This window comes from Dryas octopetala, chromosome 5 (assembly GCF_963921425.1).
Source record: "Dryas octopetala chromosome 5, drDryOcto1.1, whole genome shotgun sequence".
In the NCBI taxonomy this organism is placed as follows: Eukaryota; Viridiplantae; Streptophyta; class Magnoliopsida; order Rosales; family Rosaceae; genus Dryas; species Dryas octopetala.
Window position 1 is genome coordinate 19,793,864 of NC_141370.1, and position 15,717 is coordinate 19,809,580.

The 15,717-nt window shown below is 35.9% G+C and overlaps 2 protein-coding genes across 3 annotated transcripts; both read right to left on the reverse strand.

Annotated features, from left to right (window-relative positions):
* Window positions 1-367: 367 nt before the first annotated feature.
* On the reverse strand, window positions 368-3,831 carry LOC147285423 (phytochrome-associated protein 2). The gene is made up of 5 exons (XM_086244940.1): window positions 3,076-3,831; window positions 2,283-2,512; window positions 1,306-1,447; window positions 879-940; window positions 368-684 (listed from the first exon to the last, which is right to left on the reverse strand). Exons 1-5 carry the CDS (start codon window positions 3,558-3,560, stop codon window positions 647-649), a joined length of 957 nt encoding a protein of 318 aa, XP_086101066.1. The 5' UTR covers window positions 3,561-3,831; the 3' UTR covers window positions 368-646.
* A 7,249-nt stretch (window positions 3,832-11,080) lies between these two features.
* Window positions 11,081-15,190, reverse strand: LOC147285424 (Pyridine nucleotide-disulfide oxidoreductase family protein). Of its 2 annotated transcripts, XM_086244301.1 has the most exons (13): window positions 14,982-15,190; window positions 14,745-14,849; window positions 14,409-14,522; window positions 14,267-14,320; window positions 13,996-14,112; window positions 13,641-13,750; window positions 13,477-13,550; window positions 13,178-13,239; window positions 12,809-13,007; window positions 12,484-12,544; window positions 12,165-12,232; window positions 11,652-11,797; window positions 11,081-11,471 (listed from the first exon to the last, which is right to left on the reverse strand). In XM_086244301.1, the coding sequence occupies exons 1-13, from the start codon at window positions 15,096-15,098 to the stop codon at window positions 11,226-11,228; spliced, it is 1,473 nt and encodes a 490-aa protein (XP_086100427.1). In that variant the 5' UTR covers window positions 15,099-15,190; the 3' UTR covers window positions 11,081-11,225. The 2 variants fall into 2 exon arrangements, with proteins under 2 accessions (XP_086100427.1, XP_086100428.1); XM_086244302.1 differs by lacking the exon at window positions 14,267-14,320.
* Window positions 15,191-15,717: the final 527 nt, after the last annotated feature.

The following is a 15,717-nucleotide window of genomic DNA, read 5'->3' on the forward strand; positions in this document are numbered from 1 at the left end:
ATCTTCTGGTACCTACTAATTTGTTCTTATTATAATAAATTTGGATTGAAATACTATGCAAGTTTGAGAAAATTGTAAAGTTGTGAGTTAATCAATGCAAATATATATAAGATGACACTCTTCAAAATTTCTCCATCAAGTCCTGAACAAGCTCAAGAATTACTGAACTATGACTCATGTGCTTGACTATTGCCAAGTGTCAACCTTTCTTGTTTTTCCAGGTCTTGTAATAGGATTCAAATTTTCAAATTTTTGCTTTGTTCCACATTTTCAGCAACCTAGCACATAGTTATAGGCAAACCAAACTAGTATTCCAACACAATAGTTCATTTATTTGTAGAGACATGGTTCACATGGAGGTGCTATGGCAAACAAACCATTTTTATACATAAACAGTAGCTTTAAGCAGCCAACTATCAGAATACAATAGAGGGGGAGAGAAGGAACTACTAAAACTAGACCCTTATACAGTACCATCTTTCCTACTAGAATGTCATATTTTGTTACACTAAAATATTCAATATTTAGAAGCATAAGTTGATGAAACAGAGGGCCCAACATTGCCATTCAGGGCTTTCACCTTGCTGATAACAGCTACCTCCAACATTTGCTTAGAGTATTTAATCCATTCATGGTGATGATGGCACTAATTACTATTTTTGCACTTCTGCATTGCCCTTGGGGCTGTAAGAAACAGATAGAAAAACATGAGGGTGCTAGTTGAGGATTTCATTTGGTAAACAAAAGCCTAGAGGAAAATGGATTGCAAAATTTTAAACATAGGAATGTATACCCCTTTTATGGCTAAAACCAAAATCATCAAACCATCATGAAACTTATCAGTGCAACAAATTATTATTATACATGACAGAAGATACCTAGCCCTATAGCCTCTGAACTCTTCATGATCCTCATCCTCTTACATGAGTCGGTGAACATCCTGCAAGAACAAAAAGTCACAAAACTAAGATGCAATGCTCATACTCATCATATTTTGGTTTTGATTTTCGAAAACGGACATTTAGAACTCCAGTATGGATTTTCAGAGAACCTATTGACAATGTGCGTAGGAGTATTGACAATGCAGTACTCCACATTTAGATCATGTCAGTTTATAAATTAATGTGCAACAATAACAATGTGGCACATTCTCTTAGATGGAGAAACCTCCTATGAAAAACTCTGTTTTAGGAGTATGATAATTAGGAATAGTTTTGAGTGCTATTGAGTCTATCCAACCAAATATCTTTCTTGGCATTTGACCAGATAATTTACAAATGTTTTGTGTCAAAAATTCCCACTTACCCCCAGGGAACATCACCAACTAGCATCCAATCACCATCCTTGTCTTCATAGGTAAGGACATATTCAGCACCATGGAGGAGATCCATTAACCGACTCACACTCAATCCATCTTGACTTGAAACTCCATGTGAGCCACATTGACCTGAACATGTTTTTATTAAAAGGGAAAGGAATACTTCTCTTCAAATCAAAAGATGTTACCAGCATTTCAACAAAGCATCCTGATTGCGCAGGAAAGCAAGAGAGAGCAAGCACACGGTCATGTATGTGTTACCTTTGTCATTAATACCCTGAGACTTCAGGTGTGCAAGCATGTAAATGTGTGTGGACATGATTATCAAAGAAGTGACAGAATACTACCAGACGTGCGTGTTATAATGGCAGGGCCAAAACTGATTTCTCACAAAAAATATCTTACAAATTTTCTTTTATGCCATCTGACCCTTTATATTAATTCTCCACAACTAAACCACAACCAATTCAATAACACCATCAGTAAAGTATAACAGAACATTTAAACATTCCATGCAAATCAATTAATTCCACTATGTTTGAAATATAATATGAGATGACCTAATTGAGTTTTTGGTGGCATTGGTTTCTTTGAATTTAAAAGACAACTCCACAAAATGACCAAATTAACTTTGGATTTCTCCTTGTCTCTATGTATTACACTATCAACTAGTTCATTCAAATTCCAAGACATGAATCCTTGATTTACTTATACCAAAAGACATGCAAGCATTCCTTAACTCTTTTCTTTTATTTCCAGTTCCGATATTCAAATTAAAGAAGGTACTAAAGACTTTTTTGTTAAGGTAAATATTTTCGAATCTTTCTTGAACTCTGATCCTAAGCTTCTTTAAAATGATTCCAATCACAAAAAACTATTGCCGAAAGCAGCAAAGGGATAGAGAGATCGGCAAGCATTATGGCAATTGAACAAGAACAGAGGATGAGTTACAAAGAGAAATTACCAATTGTAAAGCAGCTGAACATCTTTTCCAGAGCTAAAGATAGTTCAACATAGCTTCCATAGGTTTTGAGGTCAACTTTCCTCAAGTATGGTGCACCATCCATGCTGACCTTAACATAAAGACACCCTGCTCCCATCTTGCCTTCTGCCTCATCATCACTTTTCGGAGGAATGGGAGCCATTGCATTCTTCCTGAAAGAACGAACTGGCGGCCATCCGACAACCTGTGCCCTGAAACACACGTGACATAAAAAGAATTAGTGTTTACTATGAATATCTTAATTAAGAGCCGTTATAACTTCTTACCTATCCAATCTATGACGGTATACTCTAGAAGCTACAATTTCATTTGGAGAAGTCCGGAAAGTCATAATTTCAAAATATTAAAACCTAGCTAAAGACTTAGCTTGTACACATGGGTCTTACTGTTTTGAGACAAATTTAGAATATGCATGCAAGTGAAATTATTCGCACAAAGTGGACATTTGGAAAGAAATGCATGCAACATGAGAAATGTAACAACAAATCTACAAAAGAAAGAGCATGCAAAGCCATAGAACTGTTTAATTTATCGTAAAGAGAAAGAAAATCCTCACATTTTTCAAATCCAACTAATTAACTCATTGGATTTTAGGCTTATTTAGTAAAACTAAAAGATAATATGAACAAAAATTAAAAACCCAGCAAGAAATCAATGTTATAGACAATCTAGAAGAGAAGTAATACTACAATTCAGCAACCAAAATATTACTCTTTCTGCAAGAAGAAAAGGAAACAGAAAGAAAGCTAATTACTTTGCTGCAGGAGCAGAAATCTGGGGCTTCTTCTCATGCGATGACTTTGGAGACTGTTGTACCCCATCTTTCACAGCTGAGACAGCTAAACCTGTTGGTTGATTGTTACACTCTGACCCAGCAACAGCTTTCCCAGCATTAACACCTCTGGGGGAGAGCAAGTTACCACCTTTACCCAAGTCAAGCTCAGATCCACCACTCCCAGAGAACACCCACTTCCCAGAAGCTCCATCAATGGCGTCAGAGAATCCCCTCTTGGCCCCAGACACCATGCTCTTAAGCACACATACTGAATACCCAGTCTTATCCTCCACCACCCCACCACCACCATCTCTCTTTGGGGATTCAGACCCAGGCAAACCCAGTCTCAGCTCAGTGGCTTTGAGGTTCAAACCACTCCCACTGTCCCTCTCAGCAGACTTGTTAGAGCTTTCCATTGAAGGAACAGACTCTGATAAGCCTATGTAATCATGCTCTAATGACATAGAAATCAAAATAGTTCAACACCCAGAAAGCATTAAACGGGTTTAAAAGAAGAAAAACAAAAAACCAAAGAGCTCTTCCCAAATTATATGGGTATAAACTTTTAAAGGATATGTGGTGTTGGTGATGAAGATGAAAGAGAAGCTTCTTTGGGATTTTGCTACTCTCTTTTGTTTCTATATACACACACACGCCTGTCTCAACAGTCATATACTGTAACGTCTGTAACTGAGAAAATAAGTATAAAAAACTAAAAAAGCAAGAAAATATGGGAATATTAAATTAAATAAGATAGCTTGAAAAATAAAAAGTGGAACTTTGGGTTTGGGTTTGGGTTTTGGCTTTTTCAAAAAAAATATAATAAAAAAAAAATTTCAATGAACCTTTTTGTGGGCAACCACTCCGACAGGTCACAGAAAGTTCCCCGGCAAACTTTCCTATGTTATTGTGATCCCATTTAATAATATTCATTCCAATAATAATTGACCAAAAACAATTAAATTTAAAAAGAAAAAGAAAAATGGTTATTGGTAACGTGAACGTGCGCAGGGGCACGGGGACGCAGAAAGGGATTTAGGGCAAAAATCTTGGTCGGATTTTCAAGGCGGATAGGGGAAATCGTTGGCGGGGATGGGTTTGGCGGATTTGCTGTTTGGATTCTCGGAAAGAAAAGGAAAAGTCGGAGAGAGTGAGAGAATTTGGAGAAAGCTGACATGGAGATGCCCCAAAACGCCAATGAAATCAGAAGAGGAAAAAAGAGAAAACGGCAGTTTGAGAAAACTGAAAAGAGTGTGGCTTGATAGAGAACTGACTCTGTGATCTGCGTTTGTACGAGCCATCTCTGTCGTTTGGATGCTCGGAATTTTTGAATTTTCCCCGGAATTACGATGGGGTTTCCTCTTCTTTTTTTTTTTTTTTCTCGTATTCAGTAAAATTATATTGCTCATTATATTTGACATTTTCCTCTATAAAAGAAAAGTAAAATATTTAGTTAGTTTATTTTCCTTGTCCTACACTCCTACGCGGCTACACATAATTAATTTAAACTAATTAGTTTGAGTTCTTCTAAATCCCAAATTTTTCTTTTTCTGAAAAAACATGCCCTTCGAACTTTTCAATAACACTATCAATCACTAATCCAGAGTCACTTTCAAATTTGGATAATTTTTCTATAATCATTTCAAACAACCTATTCTAAACATTTTCTTGGAATCACTTTATTCAATATTATAATTTCCCCTTCTAACTCTAGTGCTATAGTATTTTGCTTCATATTTATAAGAGTTTTTTTTTTTTATCAATATAAGAGTTTGATTCTTGCATTTCTTTTTTTAAATGAAAAATAATAATAAGATCATATTTTAGAAATAGAAAATGCTATCCTTTTATAAAACGATATTAAAAACAATAAATTTAACTTTTGGACTTGAACTAATCACTAGAGTTACATAATAGAAAATATTATCAAAACGATATTGAGAGAAGAGAGAATCAATATCAAGACTCAGATATAGGGTAAATACTTTCGACCATTAAAAATACTAGTTCCTACAAATATAAAATAGTTATTCTAACTTTGAGTTAATTACACTTACATTTTTTGAAGTTTATCGTCTTTTCACATACACTCTTTGGAGTTTCAATAATTACACACACACCCTCTGAGGTTTTAAAATTGTTACATATAACCCCCTACAAAAGAAAATAAATAAATAAATAAATAAATATTTGTATTTAGGTTGGACCTTACACCTTGAATAATCTTATTAAGCTATTTAATCCCTTAGCATGCTTTTTTGCATAATTTCTCATCATTTTTGTCTCATTATAGGGGGTTATATGTAATAGTTTTAAAACCTCATAAGGTGTATGTGTAATTATTGAAACCCCAGGAGGTGTATGTGAAAAGTCGATAAATCTCAAGGGGTGTAAGTGTAATTAACTCTTCTAACTTTCATAACTTTTTTGTTTCAAGAAGGTCAAAAAAGAACTACAACGAAAAACCTCAACTATAACTCGATCCAAAAGGATCAAAGTTCAAAGCTGAAGTAGCCTTAATAGGAAGGGAGTGGAACCAAATAGTCTCAAAGTCTTTAGAGTGACCTAGATTAGCACAATCATCAGCAACAAAATTTATTTCGCAGGACATTCTACTCAATGTTTTACTATATTGTTATTTTTCTTAAAATACAATAATAGAGTGTGCATGCAATTTCAATATAAATATTTTTAAGAAAAAAAAATAAACAATATATTTTTAAAATTTTCCAATACTATGCATTTCATTCCTGTCAATCAATTTCAAAATGGTGGCAAAATGAAATGAGTGGATGGCACTGCGTTATAAAGCTTACCTGGTTGGAATGAGTTGGGTTGGTGGGGGACAAACGGCGTTACGTTTTGGGTTATGGATGAAGAAATTATTCTGTAAAACTGATGCATTACGTAGTATAATTAATTTATGTGTTAACTTAAAATATGAGTAGATGTTATTAATATTATACCCTACTAATATAAACATGTCATCTAACAATACCATTACACATTGAAAAAATTACATCACATGATAGTGTATCGATTACACCCAATAATTTTTCCAATGAATACCACTACATCAAATTTCACATTCTATTTTGGTTCATCTTCACCGTCCAATGAAGGAAATGTCAATCGATCAAAACTTTTAAAATCACTCAACAACCAAGATCAAGAGAGTATTTTTAATAATGATTCTATAATTTCTATGGTTAATATAATTAATTAATGTCGGGAGCACTCAAACAAAGACCACCATAGAATCCCTTTCCCTCGACACTTCTTTTGATAAATAAAATTTTATGTTGTTATGGGGTCACCAAAAAGAATAATATTAAGAATAATGGAATAGGAATTGCAATTCATTTGATTTGTGTCCCAATCCAAGCTTATCTAAAGGTTCAAGCAGACTTTCTTGAACTTCACCCCAAATGTGGGAATTTGTCAACAATTTCACAAACTTGTTTGTGGGCGTGATAAGGATATGTCATGCTAAATACTTACCAATTAGGTCCATTACCAATCAAAATTGAAGATACAAATCATACAACAAAAGAAAAATGAAAATTGAAGATGATAATGCAAACCCAAATTTCTTTAACTTCTAGTCCATGAGATAAAATCTATCAAAAATATTTGGCTTGACTCCAATCAATTATTTTCTACACTATTATGCCTACCGACATAATAAAATCTATTCCTAGAAATATAGTTAACTTTTCCATAACTTAATTCTTGTAATTTCACATTTCTTGACATTCTTGTTATCAAAATGATGAACATGTTGAAAAGGGAATCTCCAAAGAGGGCCCACTAAACATTATGTGGGCCTCAAGTCCCAAACTTGTTGCCTCTTGTTGGTTGGCCTCCAAAGGCAGTAGAAGAAGCGTGGTGATATGGAGCACTGGAGCAGTGTTTGACTGTTCGGGAAAAGAGTGTGGTGAGGTGGCCAATCAACCAAACGACCCGCATCCAAGCTGTCATGCGGTGCGTTTTAGTGTTTGGCCAAGCTCAACTGCTCAAGCTCAACTATCTCAATCCCACGTTTGGTGGTGGTTGACAGGTTGTGGGTCCTCCAAGCCCTGCACTTTTGTTACAGCGATGCCACGTGGCAAACAATACATATGATAAGATAAGCTAGGCTTTAGTTCTAAGTTTTAATACCCCCACTAATATGAGTGAGGATTCTAATCTTTCTCCTCAATACTCAAACCAGGGCATCTATTTCAGGGTGGTGGACATAACTTCATGTCTTTATCATGGCCATTTTGAATTCCTAGTGCCATGGTCAATCTGCAAATCTTATGCCGGTTTTGTCCCAATGAAAACTAACAATTTATGTTACCAAACATTGTGATCCATTTTTAAACCGTTTAAATTTTTGGGGTTTGATAAAACGTCCGATCTGAAACTTTCAATTTTTCTTCTCACTTGTTTATTAGTTTGCAAGGTATGGAATAAGACTGCATTTATATGTTTTTTTTTTTTTTTTTTCTCCTTGTTTACCTATCCACACAGTATAGAAGGCGCATAGATGTGAGTCGAGGTCGAGTGACGCTTCAGTAGATTAGAACTTTGGTGTCACTCTCGGTGATTATTACTGTCCTGTTCCAACTCCAACTCCAACTCCAACAAGCCAAATGGTTGTCATAATCGGACCAAAGACTTTCTGGTAAGGGTTAGGAGACAGCATGAATCTTCAAAACAGCACCCACCTGACCCCATCCTGGATTTGATTAAACATCAAAAGGAATATTAGTAGCTTTTCCTTTTAGTCCCAAATGGACCATCATAGCTATCTATGAATTTTATCACATCTGCACATCAGACACACTTAGATCAGAGGCCAATGGAGCCCACCACCACATTGAGTTATTAATAGGTTATAATTTTGCTCCTCACAAGATGCTCCTAAGGCATTACTATTGCAAATTCATAACTCCAAAAGCTGTTGTAATCTTGTATTGTTATAGATTTACCACTACAGAAATAACAACAGTTCACCTTGATGTGCCTTCAATTAGGTGGCAATGTGAATTATGATGTTTTTGTCTTTCTTTCAAGTCAATCACAAGTCCTATTCTTAGTTAAGTACTATCACCAATTGCGTATTCAGATTTGTGAAAGGACCCTATATTTTATACAGGTAAGAGTTACAAGTAGAAGACAAGTATTAACTGTCAGAAAATTTACTCCAGAATCTGCTAGCAAGCTGATTGAGCTGAATTCTGAAGCACACTGACATGCCACATGTAGTATGTCATAAAATTTTACTTATTCCCTTGTTATTGTTCATCTGGTGGTACCTAGTAGACCCTAAAAAGCAATTTGGTGAGCAGAACGAGTGGTACTGATAGGAACTTCACATGAATGACACTACCTCCACTAAGTTCTCATCTTACCTGCAAAAATCAACCAAGCCAAAAGGGAAGAAAAGGTAGTACTAGTATGAAGCATTGTTGCAAAAAACAAGATGCATGTGTATGTGTGTGTGTGTGTGTGTTCTGTTAATCTGTTGTAGGAACTCAATAAGCAGCTTAATTGTACTAGAAAATCCCAGGTACAAGAGAATTAGTGACTGAGATATTCTCAAACAGTGAGCTCCAAGTGTCCCATGATCCAAAATTTATAGGCCAACTGTTCAATCCCATGCTCCATTTGTACCTTTTACAGTTTTACTGCAGTAGAGGTCTTGTAAGCTCTATTGAAGACTAGGATTCAAGCTGGGTATTCTAGCAAAGCTAGGTAGTGGCATCTAACAAAACAAAAGGCTTGCAGGTCCTGTTGTACTACTACTACTGCTACTTGCATAGTTGCATCCTTATGAATATGGGTCCCAATACATACATATAATGAATTATTGGGAATCAGGGGGTCTGATTCTCACTTCATCTACCAGAAAAATAATTCATTTATGTTGGTGGTTTGTGTTTGTCAAGGTCAGAATTGCTATCCCACATCAAAATCACTTGGCAACTCAAACTGGGTAAACTGGGAAGTGGGTGAAAATCAACATACAACCTTTCTGTATATGCTTCAAAGCCTTAACTCTTTAGACTGTAAAGAAATTGAGATGGTAACTAGCCGAGAGCCCTCATTAATTCCTCAAGGTCTCAGCCATGCATTCTATGATCATCTTCCAAGACAATCTCTAGGAACACCAATCTATAGCTAGGTGGCACCTCTTCAAGCACAACCATTATAAGAGTTTTTTCATATCAGGGTTATCAATTTTGAATCTGTATGTGAAACTTCTAAATATCATACTAGGATAATGGAGAGCCATTGATCAAGTTTGCAGAAATTTATGAAAATGTTAGGAACCCATATGGTCCAATCCCACCTTACACCAATATTGTCCCGAATGTAACCCCCTTGTAAAGATGGGGAGCAAATTTTATCTCAAAAATCCTCCATGCAACTTAAGAAGATATATCACTCAATATTTTTTAATATTGGATGGCTATTTATTCTAGGATTACATTTGTTATCTACAATTCTTAACAAAGATGTATAATTCGGGGATCCATCAATCACACAAGGACACTGTGACACTCGACAACTATGACCGAGTCGAGTATCATAAACAACTCTAGAATGACTACTACACCAATGTTTGGATTCACGGCTGTCTTGCAAAATAAAATATGAGAGGACATCTATCCAATTACTTTTCCTAAGAATGGAAAGTTGGAAACTACTCTTCCAGCATGCCCAGCTGAATTTGGCAATCTTTTAGTGGCCGCTGTAGTTGGAATTCTCAGCGCAACAAGTGCATATGGATGTGACATAGAGAGCCCTGAGAATACAATTCAATCATCCCTTGCTAGGATCCACAATAAGTGTGTGCATATATAGTTATATACTCTGAGACTTTTGAGCAGCTAGTCACTTGAAGATGGCAGCTTTTAAAAGTGCTTGGCATGGAAAAACATGGCGGGTTTTGACTTTGAGCCTAAATACCCAAAGCAACTGTCAATTATACAGTTATACTCAACAAAAACTACTTGCATCAAAATGCTTAATTTGTAGCAAGTGAAACAAATTCAGAAAGGGTCCAAATTAGGGATCTTATAATTACAATGGAAATAAGACAGTTACAAGTTGGAGCATTCTTTCCAATCAGACCCAAAAGGAAAGAAAGAAAAGTGCATTTGATGGGTATTGCAACATGAAATATATGAAAATGACATTAGCAGATACAATCATACAAGTGAATACTGCATTATATATGACTTGACATCACTATTTTCTACTTTTTCTTTTCCAATCAAATCAAACTTTATTATATTAAGAAGCAAAGGAACCTGATACAAAATTAATATTCTTAACTGCAAACCACAAAATTAGAAGGCAGCAAGCAAGGATATGGAAAAGAAATCAAGAACCAACAAAACTACAAGATAAGATTAGCAAAGGCATGCCTAGACTCCACCAAATTGTTTTTTATTATTATCCCATTATTTCCTCCTCATGCAAGGCCTAACAAGGCAAATCTGCCACAGTGGTAAAACTTAGTGATGAAAACGCATTATTACAAACACCCATTTGCTTTATTGTCCCAGACACTCATCAATGAAAATGCTGCTCCTTCTAAACTGACTTGTGGGTATATCCCAAAAGCCCCAAAACATGAACATTACAATCATCTACTAAGCTTAATAGCTGGAATTCAAAGACCCTCTTTTACATCCAAGCAGTTGTAAAACATTGTTGAAAACCATAGGTTGGGTTTGTATGCTCACCTCTTCTGTCTTTCCTTTTGTTTTAAAGACCAGTGAAGAACTTCAATCTCATGTCCGTCGGTAAAAACATTTACCTTCATGTGCATATATTAACTTCTCCTTTCTACTTTACCTAGATATCCTTCAAACTAACGATTTTCGCCCTTATTTGCATGCTTTGACAAATGAGTTTATGTCATTATAGAGTGTGGATAACTATGTCTGTGGAACTGATCAGACGATGAAGTATTCAGAAATTGAGTCACAAGAAAAATTCATTTCCAGCCCAAGAAAGTTTGATGGCTCAATAAACAGTATAATGTATTTCAACTGAATTGAATAAATGATCTCACTATTCTTTCTTTTCCTTTTACTGTAACTTTATATCTCTGGCACAAAAAAAAAAAATTAAAAATTAAAATAATGTATTCCCTCAGTTGCTGCTTTCAAGAGCTCCTCACACGTGGCTAATTTTTCCCTGGGCTTGTTTCTTAATTCCCCAAGCCTTCTTTCTTCTGAGTCTATATTTTCCCACGCACCAAATGGTATAACTCTGACATTTCGATTGTCCAGTAATTGGAGGAGACCCTCCCTGCCTGAGCTAGATGAGGATGCCAATATTCCTTGCCTAAGGTCTTCAGATATACTTGCAACCTGCCATGTCAATCAGTGAAGTGAGCAAAGTTGGTCATCCCACTAACCAAATTCTATAGTTGCATCATGATTATGATAATTATTGTTTGCAAGATGTTTTGCACATCGCTAATGATGGGCATGGGGAAACCTTATTAACAGATGTACCTTTCCATCTAAGTAATGCCAAAGACCACTTACTGTTTCTTCTGCACAAAAGAGGTTTGTACCAATGATCCCAGTTGGTCCTCTCTTCAACCATCCACATACATACAAACCCTTCTCAAGCAGTGTATGATCTCCAGATGTATCACTTAGAACACGCCCTCTAACATTTGGAACCACACCTGCAAAGAAGACCATCAAACCACAATCATCATACTTGCTTTATTTCATGCATATGGGGTCAGCCACATTTATTCTCACGTGATCAACCGCTTCTGGTAAGAAGCTTATTTAGTAATATCCAAGAAACTGAAAACAGTTTGCCAAAATTCAAAACTTCCAAGGAACAGATGATTGAAGTCCTCTAATTATTCATTAAACTAAAAAACCCAATAAATATGAAGTTTGTACTAGCACATCTGAGTGGAATAATCTTCCTCATATTTTATTATACAATATCATCAATGTTAGTGCTTAAACATGTAGTTTTGAAGGAAACATGAGATCCAGATATAATATGCTTCCCTACATATATGAACATCTACATACCTTTCTGATGATCGAAGGGTAAGCCATCAACTGGTACTGATTTGTAACCAATGCTCTTTAGCACGATCCTAGAGAGAATGGACATAAAAAATTAGTGAAAGTGGTCCTGTCACATTGGGTGAGTTTTCTATACTCTTACAAAGCCAACTTTTTTTTTGTGTTACTCATCCCATTATTATCTATCATTTCTCCACCCTCCCAACTAATTTAGACCTCTCTCGTTCTCTCTCTCCCACCTAACTTTTATTGCATGCAATTGCACACGCGTTGCACGTGTATAGTATGAAATTAGAAAAGCTTGAAATTTAGAAGAAAGTACCCGCATCCAAGATCTTCAAACTGTTCAGTACCCACAGCCCTTTGTTCTCCAGGGTTAACACCTACAAATTGAAGTTGAAGGAAGAAATTTAATTATTGTCACTTGGATGACCAAAAATATAGAATCATTTACTTGTGTTATTGACAGTGTTCATAATTATTTGGAACTTGCCGTTTGACCTCTTCCATTTGACCATGTTTTGTCATTTGATGATGAATCAATGATACAGTGTCTCGGTGCTAGTGTTTATATGTGGTATGTCCCCATTGCATTGCAAAATACATGAAAAATTTTATACCACAAATGTTTATGGAGGGTAAATTACCTATGAGTTTTGTCTTCTCAAGCCTAACACCAGAAACATGGCCACTTCTCTCATCAGACTCTAGAAACTTATCTGGCTTCCGAAAGAAAACAAAGTGGAGTTCACGAGGATCTGAACTGGGGTGTGAAGGTCTAGACGTGGCTGCCTTAGAGAGCAACTCATAAACCCTTTTTCGAATTCGACTATTCTTCATCTCTTCCTTACGGAATGAAACACCAATGGAAGGAAAATTACCAACAATAAAGGGAATTAATATATCATCATGAGTCGCTTATAATACCTCAAAATAGCAATTTTTATATTTAATTATGACAGTAAATTTGAGTGAGAGAGAGAGAGAGAGAGAGAGAGAGAGAGAGAGAGAGATACCTCGTCTGCTGGGGTTTTTAGTAGATCAGTTTCCTTTATGTGGACATGCAGATCTTTGATACCTGAAAAACGAAGCCAACACTTTTTTTACTCTGCGTATAAAAAATCTCTACAAAGAAGATCATCAATAATATTTATAAGTGAACATATGATGATACAATTACACCAATGGTTCATGACAAAATATACAGACAAAACCCAATTGCAGAGAATTAGGAAAAAAAAAAGAACATTCTAGAATGAAAATACAAATCATATGCTTCATTTAGCATTAGAATGGATGAGATGTTAACAATCACCAAGAATTTCACGAAGCTCTTTAGCGGTACAAGCTGCTTGAACTGGTCCTCGCCTTCCAACTAAATACACCTTCCTGACATGACATTAATATCGTTAAACGTAAAACCTAGATTAAGTAGCAATTAAGTGTAACTGGTTATTCTCAAACTATGGGATAGAAAACCTTATAGAACTCTCCTCAAGGGCTGCCAAAGCGTGGCTGGCAATATCAGTTGTGGCCAATTCTGTTGTTGGTCGCAAAAGAATACGTGCAACATCAAGAGCTACATTGCCCTGAAAGCAAGAGGAGCTGTTTGATAGGGATAAAACAGTTATGTAATAAAAGGATATATATTCTGACATGAATGAATTTCACATTTTCTGAATATGACCAACCAACATACACTAGTAAATTCACCAATGATTTATTCTTATTACCCAAACCATACTCAATGCACTTCAACTCACTGCTCACTTAATTCAGTTTTCATTAGAAGGTTGATCATTGTTTACTAACATTTGATAAAGTATGAAGATACCTGGCCAAGAATTACAGCTGTATCAGAGCTCTTCAAGTCAGGATTAAGGTATCGACCATTTGGGTGCCCATTATACCACCAAACAAATTCTCTGGCTGCATATATGCCACTCAAATCCTAATAAACCAATTGTTCAAAACGACGTATATACAACATTAGTTGCAATCTATTTACAAAATCCTCAAATTATCAAAAGTATTTAACATAAAATTCACTCTGCATTTCTACTGTCCTGCATATTGAACAGAGAGCACCATAATATTGAACATACTTCTCCTGGGATACCAAGAACTCTATCACTTTCAGCACCATAGGCAAGCACAACCTGCTCAATTGCACATAATGTTGGTCAAATAACCATACCTGGAACAACATTTCCAGCATTATTAACATGTATTGAGCTAGAACCTCACCACGTCGTACAGCTCGCGGAGCTCAGAGAGAGTAACAGAGGATCCGAGAGTGACATTTCCAAAGAATGAGCAGCGTTCTTGCTGCGCAACCCGTGTAAACTGGTTGACCACAATCTGTTGCAAGTTTTCTGATAAAATAAGCTCAAATAAGAGATAGCTTATTTTGCCACACTGAGTCGTAAATGAATTAAGCTACTAAATTCAAATTATGATCCTTAATTAGACAATGGCATTAAAAGCAGTATGAGCTAATTGGGTTCCTGACAACGTGTGAATTCACAAACTACAAATTTCTCCAAACTTGGAAATTCTTCATTAACAATAAATAAGGTCTACCTTTGTTTCAGGATGATCAGGTGCTACGCCGGAGCGAACTAATCCGAAAGGCGTCGGCAAGCGATCAATGATATCAACCTGTGCTTCCTGATGCGTCTTCAGCATCTATTTCAGTTCAATTCAATTCACAACCAATTGTATCAAACTCGAATCCTTCATTAAGCTTAATAATAATAATATTAAATTATTAATTAAAACTCTCGGTTTCCCTGAGTTTTCTTCGTACGAAGAGTTTACCTTCTCAGCAGTATAGAAGCCAGCAGGTCCACTGCCGACTACACAGACGCGTAGAGAGTGAGAAGCAACAGTTGAGAAAGTTCTAGAGAACCATGTCCTCGCTTGAAAAATCGCCATTTTCGTTGAAAATGAATTTGATCCGACGCAGACTGTGAGTGTGTTTGAGGAAGCTCAATCCTTAAGCTAGCTAGGTTTGTTCAACTTCCAACTTTCCAAGTTCCAATTTGCAGGTGCTTGTGATTTTTCAACCATGTCTTCAATTAAGTGAAGAAAAAGGCCAGACTTGGGCTACCTTTAGCCCAACTCTGATATGTGGGTCGGCCCATTCGATCCATTGACTATTTGGTTGTTTTACGGACACCGGAAACTGGATTTTGATAGTGGCCCATTTTGGTACATCCTATAATTCCTATAGAACAACGCTAGGGCCCTTTCCCTAAAGGAAATAGCTAAAAACGATGTGTAATGACAAGACAAAAAAAATACATATTTTTGTGAAAGGGGAAAGAGGAGGTGCACTTTCAAGAAAATGACCCAAGCATTATTATGTCGTATTATGTCATACTAAACTGGACTTTATCATATACAATTGTATTGGATTGGTCCCAATCCATTAAAAAAATATAGATTAACCGTAAGGTGTTCAAATTAGGTTTAATCTAATATGTTATATTTTTAATGAATTAAACATATTTAGCCCTAAACCTAGTCAAATTTTTTTGTTTCATGTTCATTG

Excerpts from the sequence above, each read along its gene's own strand:
- LOC147285423 (XM_086244940.1), bottom strand. The coding sequence starts at position 3,560 with ATGTCATTAGAGCATGATTACATAGGCTTATCAGAGTCTGTTCCTTCA. Across the intron at positions 1,448-2,282 it reads GTTCAGCTGCTTTACAATTG|GTCAATGTGGCTCACATGGA; the intron begins GTAATTTCTCTT and ends AAACATGTTCAG. Across the intron at positions 941-1,305 it reads GTTGGTGATGTTCCCTGGGG|GATGTTCACCGACTCATGTA; the intron begins GTAAGTGGGAAT and ends TTGTTCTTGCAG.
- LOC147285424 (XM_086244301.1), bottom strand. The coding sequence starts at position 15,098 with ATGGCGATTTTTCAAGCGAGGACATGGTTCTCTAGAACTTTCTCAACT. Across the intron at positions 14,523-14,744 it reads CTGATCATCCTGAAACAAAG|ATTGTGGTCAACCAGTTTAC; the intron begins GTAGACCTTATT and ends AACTTGCAACAG. Across the intron at positions 13,240-13,476 it reads AGAGCTTCGTGAAATTCTTG|GTATCAAAGATCTGCATGTC; the intron begins GTGATTGTTAAC and ends TTCGTTTTTCAG.